The sequence below is a fragment of the Prionailurus viverrinus genome, chromosome C2, assembly GCF_022837055.1.
Source record: "Prionailurus viverrinus isolate Anna chromosome C2, UM_Priviv_1.0, whole genome shotgun sequence".
NCBI classification, from domain to species: domain Eukaryota; kingdom Metazoa; phylum Chordata; class Mammalia; order Carnivora; family Felidae; genus Prionailurus; species Prionailurus viverrinus.
In genome coordinates this window covers 38,545,959-38,561,380 of record NC_062569.1, presented here as the reverse complement: position 1 = coordinate 38,561,380, position 15,422 = coordinate 38,545,959, and the positions used below count along the sequence as shown (strand labels likewise).

At 36.0% G+C, this 15,422-nt stretch overlaps 1 protein-coding gene across 7 annotated transcripts in view; it reads left to right on the top strand.

The window, feature by feature from the left end:
* SLC9A9 (solute carrier family 9 member A9) overlaps positions 1-15,422 on the top strand; it is a 687,543-nt gene that overhangs the window by 484,127 nt on the left and 187,994 nt on the right. For all 7 annotated transcript variants that reach the window (XR_007155680.1, XM_047875494.1, XM_047875495.1 and 4 more), the window contains one exon: positions 331-484. Coding sequence is in view for 6 of the 7 variants with exons in the window: in XM_047875494.1 (XP_047731450.1) it covers positions 331-484 (154 nt within the window). In the remaining variant the exon portion in view is untranslated. The remainder of the gene's footprint in view (positions 1-330; positions 485-15,422) is intronic.

Below are 15,422 nucleotides of genomic sequence, written 5' to 3'. Positions count from 1 at the left end.
GGAGGGAAGTAGATGTGGTTATAAAAGGGCAACATGAGGGATGTTAGTGTGCTGGGAATGTGCCTTATCTTGACCCGAATCAACATCAAAATTCTGGTTGTGATATTGTACTTGTTTAGCAAGATGTTTTCATTGGGGAGAAAGTGGGAGAGAGCACACGATAAGTCTCTATTCTCAGGACAGCATGTGAATCTATAGTTATCTCAAAAAGTTTAATTTAAAAAAGTAATTGTGTTTGTTAGAAAATCAAAAAGATAAATTTAGTAAAATGAGAATGAGTTTCATGCAGATGTTCATTTTCTCTTATGCTTTCTTGGTTCCTCCCATAAGGTTTGAGAGGAGCAATAGCATTTGCCTTAGCTATTCGGGACACAGAATCTCAGCCCAAACAAATGATGTTTACCACCACGCTGCTCCTTGTGTTCTTCACAGTCTGGGTCTTTGGAGGAGGAACAACCCCCATGCTGACTTGGCTTCAGATCAGGTGAGTGGCTCCATTCAGCAAAGGATGTCACTACGAGGCATGGCTTCACTATCTCATTTGTGGTGTTGCTGATTTGGTCAGGAGTACAATGGCAGGTCTGTATGTTAACTTTCCCTAGGGTAAAGTTGACTTTCATTCACAAGGTGAAACAGTCTGTCCTCTCCTAGACCTATTACCAACTGAACTGACTTTTCTAAGAGTCCTAGAATTCTCAGGGTGATGTCTGCTTACAGTCTGTCTCTAGAAAGGAATTTATTTATCTATGAATTCTTCCATTCAGCAGTATTTATTGAAGACAATGTAGTATTCTCTGGAGTACAAAAAATGAGAAATACACAGGTCTTGTTCTCAAGATATTCACAATTCAATAGGATTTATACAGAAAAACTGTAATACCAAGGAGAAAGTATATTTGTTTTGTTTTTAATTCTTCAAAGCACTTAGGATAGAATTGGGGACACAGGAAATACTTAAATATATTTGATTAGTGAACCATATGTTTAGTCAGAGGGATCCTCTGTAGACACGAGTTAGATGGTTTCTCAAAGGAAAAGGCAATGAAGCTTCAGTCACAACCCTCCAAGAAGTGCCTGGAAGAAGATCGCTATAAACCTAAAGTATATAGATAGTGGATGGGTAGTGGCATCCACTGATTTGTTGATAGTAGATAGTGGCATCCATTGATAGGTGAGGAGTCTGGAGGGCAGCTTAGGCCCAGCATCATTATGGCCTCCTGGGTGGCACAGCATGGGGTTGTCAGATCATGGAGATGACCCAGAGGGAATTAACTACAACTGATTCCAGGCCAGACTTGGCCACCAGGAGGCGAGGGTTGGTTAAAGGCAGGGCTGTGATGTATTTAGGGAGCTGACAGGGCTCTGGTATAGTAGACAAGGTTGAAATTTGATTAAAATGAATAGCTTGTGCCAATTGTAAAAATGATAAATCTATTTTAAAATGTTATTGTCTTTATTTAAGTATATTTTTGGCCTAGGTTCTGTTATATCCTGTCATATCCCAGGATGTAACAGTGCTTTAGGTAAATCACATTTTATTTCTCGATGCTGTATATCTTTATGATCATGCAATCCCTCCCTGGTCCTTACCCAGTCTCTATAAGGCAATTCCATACAGTCACATCTAATAGGAAAAGATCCATCTGACTATCAAATGACTTCCAAGAAGATTCTTTCAAAGATTCTTATTCTAGCACCAATACAGTATTAAATAAATAATTGCTACATGAAACATTAAATGAATATAACCACAATGTAAATTACCTTTTGTTAAGCACTTACTGATAATTTTCTATCCATTTGACAAAGAGGAAGCAGAAACAGGACTCAGAGTTTTAGTACAAGAGAGCTTAGGCTTAAACTGGGCCAAGTGGCCATGCATTAAAACAAATTCAAGGAAATAAAAAACTTCTTGAAGTAAGTACTGTGACTATTGCTAAACACATAAAAGGGCTTTGACCAAAGGTGAATGGAGAGTTTTGAAATGCTTGTTGAATTATTTTCTAGGCATATAAATGTGACCTGCAATTTCCTTCACAGTAGTAGCTACCTGTAGGCTCCTATGGATGAGCACACATATTGCATTAAACTCTACAGCACTGGGTCCCCTGTGAACTGTTAGCAAGATAGTGGTGTGTTCAGGTTTCTAGAAAATAAATTTAAGTAGGTGGATCCAGGCATGGAAATATTAGGGCTTGGAAAAGAAAAGTTAGAGGATACTAATCTCCACAAGATAAAAGTATTAACTACCCCATCAGATAAATTAGAATAATTAGAACATGAAGTAGTGATATCAACATTTTCCTAAAGTAATTCAAATGTAACTTATTTTCTAATGTTGTCTTTCTTTACCCTGAAGAAATCATCCCTAAATCAGGAGCATGTTTTATCCCTAAAGTGTTTACCTAACTTTCCTATAGTGTTTTCCAAAGGTATCCATTGATTTTGAATAGATGTCATAGCTTATTCACTCTCTTGATATCCAGAACATCAGGGAGAGGGGAGTTTAATAATGGGTCTTTAGGCAGGTTAGAATGGTTACTGAGGTTATATACAACAGAGCCTCATAAGGAAGGATCATGATGTCAACCATAGCATCCACAGGTGAGGGGTCTGGAGGTCAGCTTAAGCCAGCATTATTATGGCCTGCTGGGGGGCACAGCATGCAGTCAGATCATGGAGAGGCCCCAGAGGGAATTAGCTCCAAACGGCCCAATTCAAGGCCAGATTTGACCACCGGCCAGGTGGAGAAGGTTATAGGGAGGGCTGTGATGTATTTAGGGAAAGAAACTGGCAGGGCTTCAGTATAATAGGAAAGGTGGAAATCTCAGCTGGGAACTAGACTGTTAAATCTGGAATTGGCAGAAATCCAGCCAGAGAGATCAGAGATGCAGTCATGAGGAAATCAAAGAAGGAAAACCGAAATTCATACATATGTGAGTACCCAGGAAGTCAACCCAGGGACAGGATACAACAAGACCAAGATGAGACTCTCAAACTTGAGTGAGTATCAGAATCACCCAGAGGACTCATTAACCCCCAGATTTCTGGCCTAATATGTCTGGACCAGGGCCTAAGAATTTGCATTTTACCATATTCTAGGCAATGCTAATGCTGCTGGTTCTAAGGTCACATCTTGAGAACCACTGGTTTAGACTTCCTAACCCCGAGTGAAGATGAGGCTGATAATAAATATTGCCAGATTTGACTGGGGTTGCCCAGGGCCAGGCACACCTAAGCCTTCGGTTTAAACTCTTTATACCTGTACTAGAGGAAGGCCGGGGCTAACTTGAGAAGGAAGAGTCACAGTGCATTGATTAGTGGGAGGGAAATAGAATATAATAGAATAAACATTAAAGAATAGGAACATAAGTTAATGCGTGTACAAATGGACACACAAGTATAACATAGATTTGGTTCAGTCATGTGTTAGTGATACCATCATCATACGCTTCACTTCCCTGTCATGATTTACAATGTTATCAAAGAAATCTTCAGTTCCATCATAGCTTTTAAATGATAGTGGTCCATTATTTAGACTGTATTTTTCAAAGCTTTGCTTGTTTACAGAGCAACGTCTCATTAACCAACTTTCGTGTCAGACTTTTTCCATAAAATACCAGGATGTAAGTAAATTGGAGCTTTAATAAAATGACAAGAATGGAAAGCCCAAGAAGCAGGAATGCAAATGTGATATTGAATACACTCAGACATCCTCATTTGGTATATAATGTATTTATACACTTCACATTACCTTTCTCTCTTGATTTCCTTTAATTCTACATCTTTTCTTTTAAATTACTAGGTATGTACTTGAGTTAGTTTTTACCCCTATAAAATTTTCCATTTAGCCTCAAACTACCACAGTAGGATGTGCAGATAAAATGTTTTATATCAGGTAACAATTGATAGTATTAATATGAATTGCACTTTGATGGAAATGACTTCAAAACAGCAAGGATCCTGTGCTTAGAGAAATTCAGAATGATCTTTATATATGAAACAAATTCTTCATAAAGTCTTGTCTTAAGCACATTCAAACTTCTTGTCCTAAAGCTATTTTATTTTCCGTTAAAAAACAATAAAATATTCTTAATGCAGTATTTGAAATAAATCACAGAACTTTGTTTCTCAAATTTCTAAAGAAAAAGAATAGACTCCTGCAGGATTATTTTGGAGGTTTCCATGTAAAAGAAAGAAGAATGGTTTCTTGACTAGAATCCAGATCTCCTCCTTTTTGCAGAATACATTAATATTGGTGGTGAGGAAAACCCAACCCTCAGACTCCAAGGATTAGCTTTGCTGTTAGCCAGGAAACAAAAGAGATCAAACGTATCAGGCTTTGCCCTACAGAAGCCAGTAAACAGGATTATCCACCAAATGACCACACATGTAGCTTACAAATAAAACCTTGGAGACCAACAGGGCAGAACTCTCTGGCAGTAGTAACTGTTTTGGGTTGGTAGCCCCATCCTAGGTTTAGGGTATGGCACTAACAAAGCACATGATAATGGAACCTATACCCCAGTGCAAATCTTTCCTGGGCTCCCCCCATATAGGAATGCTTCCAAATATCTCAACCACAGTACAGAAAGCTTTACACACCAGAGCAATACAGAACTTGTATTCCAGACAGCATTAGAAAGTGCCCTCAGCAAGGTGATTTCTACAACTTCCAGATTTTGGCTGCTAACATTCCAAACAATAATAGTCAGCTTTTATTGAGTACTTAATCTGTGCCAGATACTATTTAACAAAATGCAAGTCATATAACCTCCCTGTGGCTCAGTTTTTGATGTATAAAATGGGATAATAATAGTAGCTACCTCCAAGGGTGAGTAAGTCCTGGCAAACTGGCCTAGGGTTGGGCTGTTGGGTTGCAGAGCCAGACGCCAGGCCAGGCAGCCTAAGCCCAAGGCCTGTATGCTCAAGTAGCATATTCTTCTCTGGCCCTAAATAAATTAGCTTATTCCTGATGCCTGCAATCTGCCTTGATTAACAGGTCCTCTGGGGAAAAAGAGATGTGCTTTTATAACCAAGACAGGCCTGTTAAAAACAAACACAGGAAATCTTCATCCATCATGAGTGTGTTGACTTGCTTATGCAGCACAGAAATTTCTTGGTGCAGATTTTCTCTTTGACCTAGAACAGTTAAAGGTAAACAAGGTTAAACCCTGGTCCAAAGTATCCAAGTGAGGAAGCTTGTCTTCCTCAACTATAGGAATTTGGAATTGTAGGAATTTGTCACCTATTTCCCAACCCCATCCAGGATCCCAAGTCAGCCTTTTGTCAACCTCTTCCACATATCACACAAAAAATTAACACACTAACCTGTGTCCCTTGCAGAGTAAATAACAGCACAATGTCTCCACTATTATTATTTTTGTTAAAATTTTAACTTATATTTTTGGTTTATGACCCATCCCATTTTATGCCATGCTAGAATGCTTTATCATTTATACCCGCTAACTATAAAATTTTTAATAACAACTATCAAAGGAATACACACAGATATAATGACAGAACTGTCCTTAGTAGCATTTTTAAAATTTTAAACAATAACAGAGTTAAATACACCTGCTCACAGACGTTCTTTATTACTGAGTTAAGAAAATGTCCATATAATATAATGGAGGAATTCAGATAATTAAGTCTCCTCAGTACCTAGTTGTGTTCTGTTGGGTTTCCTTTCTAGTATCCAAAGTCTCATGCATGTTTACCAATTTGCCTCACTGGTATACTAATGTAGTAAGTCAGTTCACATAAACTGGAGATAAGACAGTGTGGGTACCAACCTTGCCTCCTTCTCTTACTAGCTGTGGGATTCTGAGCAATAGAGTCAGCCTCTCTATGTCTCAATTTTATCTGTAAAAGTGGAATAAGAATACCTACCTCTGTGGATTGTTATAAGGATTAAATGATGCAGGTATAAAGAATTTAGGGCACACAGTAAGTGCTCAACAAATGTTCCTATAGCAATACCCACATGACCAACTATGAGCCTTTTACTATCCAAACATTCTTTTACTGCTTGTGGCATATGTATACACACACATACATACATATAAATATTATTAATTAATTGTATTTGTGAAAGCATAGTTTACATGGGAAACAAAAAAAAATAGTCTCTGGAGAACTTAGTTCATTTTTTAAAAAGAATTTTTAATGTTTACTTATTTTTGTGAGAGTGACACAGAGTGCAACCAGGGGAGGGGCAGAGAGAGAGGGAGACACAGAATCCAAAGCAGGCTCTAGTCTCCCAGCTGTCAGCATAGAGAACACGGGGCTCAAACTCACAAACTGTGAGATCATGACCTGGGCCGAAGATGGATGCTTAATCGACTGAGCCACCCAGGCGCCCCAGGACCTTAGTTCATTTTAAGTAGTAACTAGATTAATCAATTTTGTAGGCAGCTCCTATTTATGCATTCAAAATGATAAAGAAAAATGCTCACAAAAATCATTACCATTATCCAACAGCTCAGAAAGTTTATTTCTAGAGCATGCTTCTATTTTCTTCTTAACATAAGCTTTGCTTACAATCTTACCTGATACTTAATTTGTACTGTCTTATCAATTTGTATAAAATTTACTATTTTACATTGATTTTTTACTAATTTAAATATTTTATATTAATTTGTATCAATTGACAGACCTCAGAAATACCTTCCATCCTGAAACATGGAAAACCAATGTACTCATTTGAATGTAGACTTATACTTTATACTTCTGACCCTTAACCCCCATTTAAAATTATGTTCTATTTTCTGTAGTTTCTTCTAAAAACTCTTCCACAACTCCAGATATTTATTGCTCAAATAAATCTAGTTTGACATATTCTATTAAAGATATTGGATAACAGTCACAACCTATTGTTGTTGATCTAAAAATATCCTAGGTTTCTAACAAGTATATGAACTAGAAGCTCCTAAATTTGCTTTCAATGCTGTCGGGGTTCTTTATAATTTTTTAAATTTTTTTAATGTTCATTTATTTTTGAGAGAGAGAGAGACAGAGCATGAGTGGGGAGAGTCAGAGAGAGAAGGAGACACAGAATCCAAAGAAGGCTCCAGGCTCTGAGTTGTCAGGACAAAGCCTGAGGTGGGGCTCAAACCCACAAACCATGAGATCATGCCCTGAGCCAAAGTCAGATGCTTAACCAACTGAGCCACCCAGGCGCCCCATCATCTGGGTTCTTTAATATGCTTTCTTTCTGTGTATAGAATCTTCCTGCTTCCAGAGATAACAGCTTTATCGTCACACTGCCAGCTATCCTCCATTAGACATGTGCTTGTTTATCTTTTCCAAATGCTCTTGAGAACATCAGTATCAATAAACTTCACCTATTTATTAAGTTTACCAAACAATGAACATTCTGCTCTATTGGAAAGAATTTATTAGCCTGTTATCATAAAGTATGATCCAATAAAGTTATCTTACTTTAAGTAAGTCTGAAAAAAAGTGATTTTAAATTTAATAGATGAATCTTGCTATTCAAAAGTCTGTGGAGGGAGTCCCAGTTCTGGTCAAGATTGAGTAATAATATGTACTCCCTCATGTGTCTTTCACTAAATGTACTAAAAGCCCTGAACAGAATGCATGTAGCAGTTATCTAAGGGCTCTTAAAAGTAAATAGTAGCAGACAGATTGAGGAAGGCAAACAGAATTCAGAGTATGTACTATCAAACCAGCAGTGAATTTCCTATTTTTTTTTCTTCTCTGGAATATCTTGACCTAGACTCAAAAGCAGTACAAAGACCAGAATTATGCAACAAGGAAGAAGAACTGCAAGAGAAATGCTCTTTTCTGGGCACAAGGAACAGAGAAGGAGACCCCTGTGGGTCAGAAGAATGGGGGAAATCCTATGGGTTTGTTTTTGTTGTTTATTTCATTCTGTCTCACCCCAATGCCAAGCAATTCTGAAGCAGCAGTGGTGGTGATGACAGTAGCGGTTTGACAGACCCCTAAAATTCCAAATAGAAAAACTGAGGTACTGAGACCTTGGGAAGAATTCCCATTGAATTTTTTTCTCTCTTAATCCTCTCACTGCTTCAGCTCTGATGTAGGCACAATATTATAGGAAAAATTATGGGAAACATGTAATATAGGGAAATTAAAGCCCTATAGAAGAAATTGTAGAGTGGAGAGAGTACAAGAAAGTGATCCAATGAAATCATGTGTAAATTTTAGAACTTATCTCCAAGTTGTGTATGCATATATCTGACCCTAAATAGCACACCAAAGGCTTTGAGAAATGAGCTACAACGTAGAGAATCACTCAAATTCCAGACTGGACACTGAGTGGCACAGATCCAGTGCCTAGCACATGCAGGACAGATCTGATTACACTGCAAAGACTTTGAAACAACTGACATTGAAAGCACCAGCAACAGAAGGCTGGTAAGGCTTGTGTCTCGGACCTAATGTGGTTCATTGACTGGTAAAACACAATATCAACATTCTCCATAGGAGAATCCTATGTCACGTAACGTATCTAGATCCAGGGTCACTTAACATAATATTCAAAACTTCCAGGATAAATCCAAAATTACTCAACATATGTAAAACAGAAAAATCATAATATCTCACAAGGGAAAAGACAATCAACAGATACTAATCCCAAGATCACACAGAATTTGGAATGAACGGATCAAGACTTTAAAGCAGCTACTCTACCAGGCTCCAGGAAGAGCAAACACAATGGAAACAAATGGAAAAATGGAAAAAAAAAATCAGCAGAGAAATAGAAGGTATAGGAAAGAGAGAAATGTAAACTTTAGACCTGAAAACACAATAACAAAATGAAACATTCACTAGATTGGATTAACAGCAAAATAAAGGATGACAGATGAAAGAGTCTGTGAACTTGTAGATTATTAGAAATCATCCAATTTGTACAAAAATGAGAATAAAATTTTTCACCACCAGACTTGCTCTTACAAAAAAAGCCAAAGAGATTGCTTCAGATGGAAGGGAAATTATATTAGAGGGAAACTTTGAACAATAGAAATGAAGAAAGAGCAACAAAAAATGGTAAATATCTCTTTAATATAATAGAAAATATTTTTCCTCTTAATATATTTCAAATATACATGATTGTTATAAGAAACATTTTAACATTGTCTTATGGAGTTTTAAAAAAGGGGAGTGGGTAAAGGGACCTGAAAGGTGGTAAGTTTTTTATATTCCACCTCAAATAATAAAATATTAGTTCAAAGTAGACTGTGAAAGATTTTATATTATAATTTCTAGATCAACCACTAAAAAAATCTAAACAAAGAGATACAGTAAAAAATTAAATATATGATGTGGAGTACACAACAAATTCAAATTTGTTTGAGTTGCTCCAAAGAAAGCAAGAGAACAAGAAGGAAAAAAGGAACAAACAGAAAACTAGTAATAAGATGGTAGATCTAAATCTTCACATATCAATAATTATATTCAATTTAAATGGTATGAAGACATCAATTAAAAAAAAGAGATCATCAAAGTAGATAAAAATTAGGCTCAACTATATGCTGATATGCTGTCTATAGGAAACACACTTTAAGTATAAAAATATAAGTAGGTTAAATATTTAAAAAGTGGAAAATATGTTAAAAAAATATGTACTAGGCAAACACCAAACTCCAGCTGGAGTGGTCATATTAATCTCAGACAAAATTGTCTTCAGAACAAGAAAATTTCTCAAGGATAAAGAAGACATTACAAAATGGTAAAAGAGTCAACTTACCAAGAAGATGACTATATAAAATGTGTATGCACCTAATAACATAGCCTTAAAATACATGAAGCAAAAGCAAGTACCTCCAAAAGGAAAAATAGGCAAATCCACACTTAGTTGAAAACTGCAATAATCCTCCCTAAGTAATTGGTATAACAAGTAGATAATCAACAATAAAATAGAAGAACTGAACAATACCATTAACCACTGAATTTAACTGACATTTACAGAACACTCCACCCAACAGCAGAACAATACATATTCTTTTCAAGTGCACAGCACTTGACACATGGTGCGGAGCCTGCTTGGGATTCTCTGTCTCCCTCTGTCTCTGCCCCTCTCCCTCTCATTCTCTCTCTCTCTCTCTCTCAAAATAAAGAAATAAACATTAATTTAAAAAAAAATAACTGGACGTTTTCAAATACTTAGAAATTAACACAATTCTAAACAATCTATGGTTCAAAGACAAAAACTCAAGGGAAATTAAAAAATATCTTGAAGTAAAGGAAAATAAAAATACAACATACCAAAACTTGTGGGATGCAGCTAAAATAGTGCTCAAAAATAAATTTGTTGCACTAAATGCTGATATTAGAAGACAAGGAAGTTCTCAAATCAACAATTTAATCTCTCATAATTAGAAGATTAAGAGAGCAAACTAAACCCAAAGCAAGGAAAAGGAAGGATAATGAAAGATTTGTGCAGAAATCAAAGAAATTGATAATAGAAGAATAGAGAAAAATCAGTAACCAAAATCTGGTTCTTTGAAAAGATAAATAACATTGATAAATTTTTAGTCAGTCTAACAAAAAGAAAGAGAAAATATGCAAATCACCAATATCAAAAAAGAAAGGAGAATATCATGACAGATCTTAAAGAATATTTAGAGAATACTATGAACAACTCTATGAACATAAATTCAACAAAATAGGTGAAATGTAACAATCATTGACAACCTTCCAAAAACCATTCTGGAAGAAATACACTGATCTATCCTATATCCATTAAAGAAATAGAATTCATAGTTTAAAACCTTCTAAAAAAGAACACTACAGGCCCAGATGGTTTCACTGGCAAATTCTTCTTTGGAAGAGGATATAACACTAATTCTAAATAATCTCTTCCAAGACAGAAGAGGAAGAAACTTTTTTCAATTTATTTTAAGAGGGCAGGATTACTCAAATATCAAAGCCAGGCAATAACATCACAAGAAAGTTAAATTATAGACCAAAATCTTACATGACCATAGATGCAAAAGTTTGCAACAAAATATTAGCAAATCAAATCCAGCAATATGTGAAAAAAAAAACCTAAACATCTCAACTATATGAGATTGACCCTAGGAATGAAAAACAGGTCCAAAATTCTAATGTCAATCAATGAAACCTATCATATTAATAGGTTAAAGAAAAACATGATCATATCAATTGATGCAGGCAAAGCATTTGGCAAAAAACAATTTTCACTCATGTTAAAAAAAAAATTCCTAGACAACTATGAATAGAAGGAAACATCCTTAAACTGGTAAAGATTCATCTACAAAAACCCATAGCTAACATCATATTTAATAATGAAAGACTGAATACTTTCTTCTGAATATCAGGAATGTGTCAAGAACATCCACTCACCACTTCTATTCAACATTATATTGGTAATCCTAGTTGATGAAATAAGGCAATAAAAATCAGCAAGATTCATAAAGATTGGAAAGGAAGACATATAACCACCCAGTTGCAGACAGTATAATCATCTATGAAGAATGAAAGAATTTGCAAAAAAAAATCTTTTAGAAATAATAAATGAGTACGTATCAAGGTTCTAGGATACAAGATCAATACCCAAAAACTCTGTATCAATATATATATATATATGTGTATATGCATGTGTATGTGCATATATATATATATACATATATATATATGTGTGTGTGTGTGTGTGTGTGTGTGAGCAATTGGAAACAGAAATTTTTTAAATACTAACAATAGCTCTAAAAATTTTAAATATTTAGTAAAAAGAGCTAACAAGCCACATCCAGGATCTGTATACTGAAAACTACAAAATGCCAAGGAAAGAAATCAAGAAAGACCTAAATAAATGGAGAGCCATACTATGTTCATGGATTGAAGGACTCAATACAGTTATGAATTCCCCATAAATTGGTCCATAAATTTAATGCAAACCTAATCAAAATTCCAGGTGACTATTTTGTAGATACAGATAAATTATTTTTGAGTTTAGAAAGAAAGGCAAAGGGACTAGAATAACTAAACCAAATTTGAAAAAGAAGAATTAAGATGTAAACTCCCACTGCTTGATTTTAAGACTTACTATAAAACTGCTGTAACCAAGTAATGTGGTATTGATGAAAGAAACAAGCAAGTCAACTACACAGAAAAACGTCCAAAAATAGACTCACACGAATATGACTCATTGATTTAGCAAAGTACAAAGGCAATTCAATGAAGTAGGGATAGTATTTTCCACACATGGTATGGGAATAATTGGGTATTTGTGGTAGGAAGAATTCTAAAATGCCTCCCAACATTTCCTGTCCCTTCTCACTCTGATGTACATGCCTTGCATAATTACTGGAACTGCAAATATGATGGATTTTATTCCTAGGCTTAGTTTATATCATATGGTACAGTTGACTTTAAAATAGGTAGATTATCTGGGGAGTGTTTACATGAGCCTTTCTACATGTACAGCATGTTCTCTGGTCACAGAAGAGGAATTCAGAGAGTTAGAACACAAGAAGGATTTGATGCACTGCTGCTGCTTGAAGATGGTAGTAAGGAATGCAAGGCATGTGGGCAGCCTCTAAGTTCTGAGCATATTCCTGACAAAAAAGACGGCCATAGGCATACAACCACAAAGTACTGAATTCCACCACCACCAAGAATGAACTTGGAAGCAGAGTTTACTCCAGAGCTTCCAGACAAGAATTCAGCCCAGCTCATATGTTGATTTTAGTCTTATGATACCCTGAGCAAAAGATCCAGTCACACCGTGCCAGACATCTGATCTACAGAACTGTGAACTAATAAATAGGTGTTATTTTCGGCCTCTAAGGTTGTGGTAATTTGTTACACAGCAATAGAAACTTAATATAATATCCAAACACTAAAAAAATGAATCTTGACTTAAACTTCAAACTTTGTACAAAAATTAACTCAAAATGGACGATAGATCAAAATGTAAAATATAAAACTTCTAGAAGGTGTAATAGAAAATCTTCATGACCTTGAATGAGGCAAAGGATTCTTAGCTATAATACTAACATCATGCATAAAAGGGAAAGATAAATTTGACTTCATTGAATTGAAATATATTTTGCTTTGCAAAAGACATTGTTAAGAGAATGAAAATACAAGTTACAGATTTGAAAAGAATTGCTGGTGGGACATTGCTAGAACATTACTTGGAACACTGCTGGTGGGAATGCAAAATGGTATGGCCAACTTGTAAATCACTGCAGCAGATTCTTATAAAGTTAAATATACAATCACCATATGACTCAGGATCCCCCTTCTAGACATTTGCCCTAGAGAATAAAATGGGGACAACAGCATTTGCCTCCGAAGATTAAATATGTGAACTTTAAATAACAAAATAGATGCTAATATCCTTTGAGCAGAACCTAGCACTCATTGAATAACCCTGCTTTACTCACAGCTTTTATTAAAAATGTCAGATGAATTTTAATAGCATTTTTAGCATATGTTGAAATAATCACAAAGGCTTTTCTTTTGTTTTTTTTGTTTTTGTTTTTTTGCGGGGGGATGAGACAACTGAGTTTCAATTCTGACTTCTGCCAATTAGCTTTTGGGGCGGGCTTTAAAGAGTTTTTTGTTTTTTGTTTTTTAATTTACATCCAAATTAGTTAGCATATAGTGCAACAATGATTTCAGGAGTAGATTCCTTACTGCCCCTTACCCATTTAGCCCATCCCCCCTTCCCAGAACCCCTCCAGTAACCCTGTTTGCTCTCCATATTTATGAGTCTCTTATGTTTTGTCCCCCTCCCTGTTTTTATGTTATTTTTGCTTCCATTCCCTTATGTTCATCTCTTTTGTCTCTTAAAGTCCTCATGTGAGTGAAGTAATGTGGTATTTGTCTTTCTCTGGCTAATTTCACTTAGCATAATACCCTCTAGTTCCATCCACGTAGTTGCAAATGGCAAGATTTCATTCTTTTTGATTGCCGAGTAATACTCCATTGTATATATATACCACTTCTTTATCCATTCATCCATCGATGGACGTTTGGGCTCTTTCCATACTTTGGCTATTGTTAATAGTGCTGCTGTAAACATGGGGGTGCATGTGTCCCTTCAAAACAGCACACCTGTATCCCTTGGATAAATACCTAGTAGTGGCATTGCTGAGTTGTAGGGTAGTTCTATTTTTAGTTTTTTGAGGAACCTCCATACTATTTTCCAGAGTGGCTGCACCAGCTTGCATTGCCACCAACAATGCAAGAGAGATCCTCTTTCTCCGCATCCTCGCCAACATATGTTGTTGCCTGAGTTGTTAATGTTAGCCGTTCTGACAGGTGTAAGGTGGTATCTCGTTGTGGTTTTGATTTGTATTTCCCTGATGATGAGTGATGTGGAGCATTTTTTCATGTGTCAGTTAGCCATCTGGATGTCTTCTTTGGAAAAGTGTCTATTCCTGTCTTTTGCCCATTTCTTCACTGGATTATTTGTTTTTTGGGTGTTGAGTTTGAGAAGTTCTTTATAGATTTTGGATACTAACCCTTTATCTGATGCATCATTTGCAAATATCTTCTCCCATTCTGTCAGTTGCCTTTTAGTTTTGCTGATTGTTTCCTTTGCTGTGCAGAAGCTTTTTATTTTGATGAGGTCCCAGTAGTTCGTTTTTGCTTTTTTCCCCTTGCCTCCAGAGACGTGTTGAGTAAGAAGTTGCTGCGGCCAAGATCAAAGAGGTTTTTGCCTGCTTTCTCCTCGAGGATTTTGATGGCTTCCTGTCTTACATTGAAGTCTTTCAGACATTTTGAGTTTATTTTTGTGTCTGGTGTAAGAAAGTGGTCCAGGTTCATTCTTCTGCATGTCGCTGTCCAGTTTTTCCAGCACCACTTGTTGAAGAGACTGTCTTTATTCCACTGGATATTCTTTCCTGCTGTGTTTGTGGATCCATTTCTGGTTTCTCTATTCTGTTCCATTGATCTGAGTGTCTGTTCTTGTGCCAGTACCATTCTGTCTTAATGATTACAGCTTTGTAGTATAGCTTGAAGTCTGGGATTGTGAGGTCTCCTGCTTTGGTTTTCTTTTTCAAGATTGCTTTGGCTATTCAGGGTCTCTTCTGGTTCCATACAAATTTTAGGATTATTTGTTCTAGCTCTGTGAAGAATGCTGGTGTTATTTTGATAGGGATTGCATTGAATATGTAGATTTCTTTGGGTAGTATTGACATTTTAACAATATTTGTTCTTCCTATCCAGGAGCAGGTAATCTTCTTCCATTTTCTTGTGTCTCCTTCAATTTCTTTCATAAGCTTTCTATAGTTTTCAATGTATAGATTTTTCACCTCTTTGGTTAGATTTATTCCTAGGTATATTACGGTTTTTGGTGCAACTGTAAACGGGATCGATTCCTTGATTTCTCTTGCTGTCGCTTCATCGTTGGTTTATAGGGATGCAACCGATTTCTCTGCGTTGATTTTATATCCTGCAAC